This window comes from Oncorhynchus keta, chromosome 28, assembly GCF_023373465.1.
Source record: "Oncorhynchus keta strain PuntledgeMale-10-30-2019 chromosome 28, Oket_V2, whole genome shotgun sequence".
Lineage (NCBI taxonomy): Eukaryota > Metazoa > Chordata > Actinopteri > Salmoniformes > Salmonidae > Oncorhynchus > Oncorhynchus keta.
The window spans coordinates 3,136,514-3,139,013 of NC_068448.1; the positions used below are offsets into that span (position 1 = coordinate 3,136,514).

A 2,500-nucleotide genomic window follows, 5' to 3' on the forward strand; every position below is an offset into this window, starting at 1 on the left:
GGGGAGGGAGGGGGGAGGGAGAGAGAAAGAGAGAGAGATGGGGAGGGAGGGGAGGGAGGAGAGAGAGAAAGACGGGGAGGGAAGAGAGAAAGACGGGGAGGGAGGGAGGGAGGGAGGGGAGAGAGAGAGACGGGGAGGGAGGGGAGGGAGGGGAGAGAGAAAGACGGGGAGGGAGGGGAGAGAGATAGAGACAGGGAGGAAGGGAGGGAGGGGAGAGAGAGAGAGACGGGGAGGGAGGGAGGGGAGAGAGAGAGAGATGGGGAGGGAGGGAGGGGAGGGGAGAGAGAGACGGGGAGGGAGGGGAGGGAGAGAGAGACGGGGAGGGAGGGGAGGGAGGGAGAGAGAGAAAGACGGGGGAGGGAGGGAGGGAGGGAGGGAGGGGAGAGAGAGAGACGGGGAGGGAGGGAGGGGAGAGAGAGAGATGGGGAGGGAGGGAGGGGAGAGAGAAAGACGGGGAGGGAGGGAGGGGGAGAGACGGGGAGGGAGGGGGAGGGAGGGGGGAGAGAGAGAGACGGGGAGGGAGGGGAGGGAGGGAGAGAGAGAAAGACGGGGAGGGAGGGAGGGAGGGAGGGGAGAGAGAGAGACGGGGAGGGAGGGAGGGGAGGGAGGGGAGAGAGAAAGACGAGGAGGGAGGGAGGGAGGGAGGGGAGAGAGAGTGAGAGAAGGAGGAAGGGAGGGAGGGGAGAGAGAGAGAGGGGGAGGGAGGGAGGGAGGGAGGGGAGAGAAAGAGAGATGGGGAGGGAGGGAGGGGAGGGGGAGGGAGGGGAGGGAGAGAGAGAAAGAAAGGGAGGGAGGGAGGGGGGAGAGAGAGACGGGGAGGGAGGGGAGGGAGGGAGAGAGAGAAAGACAGGGAGGGAGGGAGGGAGGGGAGAGAGAGAGAGACGGGGAGGGAGGGAGAGAGAGAGAGACGGGGAGGGAGGGAGGGAGGGGAGAGAGAGAGAGACGGGGAGGGGAGAGAGAGAGAGACGGGGAGGGAGGGAGGGGAGAGAGAGAGAGACGGGGGAGGGAGGGAGGGAGGGAGAGAGAGAGAGAGAGACGGGGAGGGAGGGAGGGGAGAGAGAGAGAGACGGTGAGGGAGGGGAGGGAGTGTCACCAAGATTTCCAATTAATTATATGTGATCAGAGCCACTCAGTGTGTGTGTGTGTGTGTGTGTGTGTGTGTGTGTGTGTGTGTGTGTGTGTGTGTGTGTGTGTGTGTGTGTGTGTGTGTGTGTGTGTGTGTGTGTGTGTGTGTGTGTGTGTGTGTGTGTGTGTGTGTGTGTGTGTGTGTGTGTGTGTGTGTGTGTGTGTGTGTGTGTGTGTGTGTGTGTGCGTGTGTGTGTGTGTGTGAGAGTGTCACCTACCCTGGACCTCTGTCAGCCAATCAGGCTGGTCGTAGTGTTCCGAGGCGCTGCAGATGGTGTTGAGGAACACCAGAAACAGAACTAGCCAATAGAACGTCACCGACTTGACCGCCACGCGGCAGTTCCTCCGACACACCCGGTTCCACCGCCGCAACGTTCGACTAAAGACACCAGGAGATCATGTTAAAACTGGTTCTGCTTACAAAGACGCATCTATTCCCCTTGAATTACATTGGTATTCATTCTGGACTCTCACAATTAAGGCAGATCATCCCTGACAGAGTGGACTGAGACAGAGACAGAGACAGAGACAGAGACAGAGACAGAGACAGAGAGGCAGGCAGGCAGGCAGGTAGGCAGGCAGGCAGACAGACAGACAGAGAAAGGCAGACGCAGAGAGAAAGACAGAGACAGACCGAGGCAGAGAGAGAGAGAGAGAGACAGAGAGACAGAGCCAGACCGAGGCAGAGAGAGAGACAGACAGAGAGACAGAGACAGACAGAGGCAGAGAGAGAGAAAGAAACAGACAGAAGCAGAGATAAAGACAGAGACAGACCAAGGCAGAGAGAGAGCGACAGAGACAGACAGACAGAGACAGCCTGAGGCAGAGATAAAGACAGAGACAGACCAAGGCAGAGAGAGAGAGACAGAGACAGACGGAGGCAGAGAGAGAGAGAGACACAAGGGCAGAGAGAAAACAGACAGAGACAGTCAGAGACAGAGGCAGAGATAGAGACAGACCAAGGCAGAGAGAGAGAGAGACACAGGCGCAGAGAAAGACAGACAGAGACAGTCAGAGACAGAGACAGTCAGAGACAGAGACAGACAGAGGCAGAGACAGAGAGACAGAAACAGACAGAGGCAGAGAGAGAGAGACAGACAGAGACAGAGAGACAGACAGAGACAGAGAGACAGACAGAGACAGACAGAGGCAGAGACAGAGACAGACAGAGAGACAGTCAGAGACAGAGAGACAGACAGAGACAGACAGAGACAGTCAGAGACAGAGACAGACAGAGAGACAGTCAGAGACAGAGAGACAGACAGAGACAGACAGAGACAGTCAGAGACAGAGACAGACAGAGAGACAGTCAGAGACAGAGACAGTCAGAGACAGAGACAGACAGAGGCAGAGACAGAGAGACAGAAACAGACAG

At 58.0% G+C, this 2,500-nt stretch overlaps 1 protein-coding gene across 1 annotated transcript in view; it reads right to left on the reverse strand.

Moving 5' to 3' along the window:
• cacna1fb (calcium channel, voltage-dependent, L type, alpha 1F subunit) overlaps nt 1-2,500 on the reverse strand; it is a 245,620-nt gene that overhangs the window by 122,422 nt on the left and 120,698 nt on the right. The window contains exon 13 of the mRNA XM_052484435.1: nt 1,344-1,504. Within this exon, the coding sequence (XP_052340395.1) occupies nt 1,344-1,504 (161 nt within the window). The remainder of the gene's footprint in view (nt 1-1,343; nt 1,505-2,500) is intronic.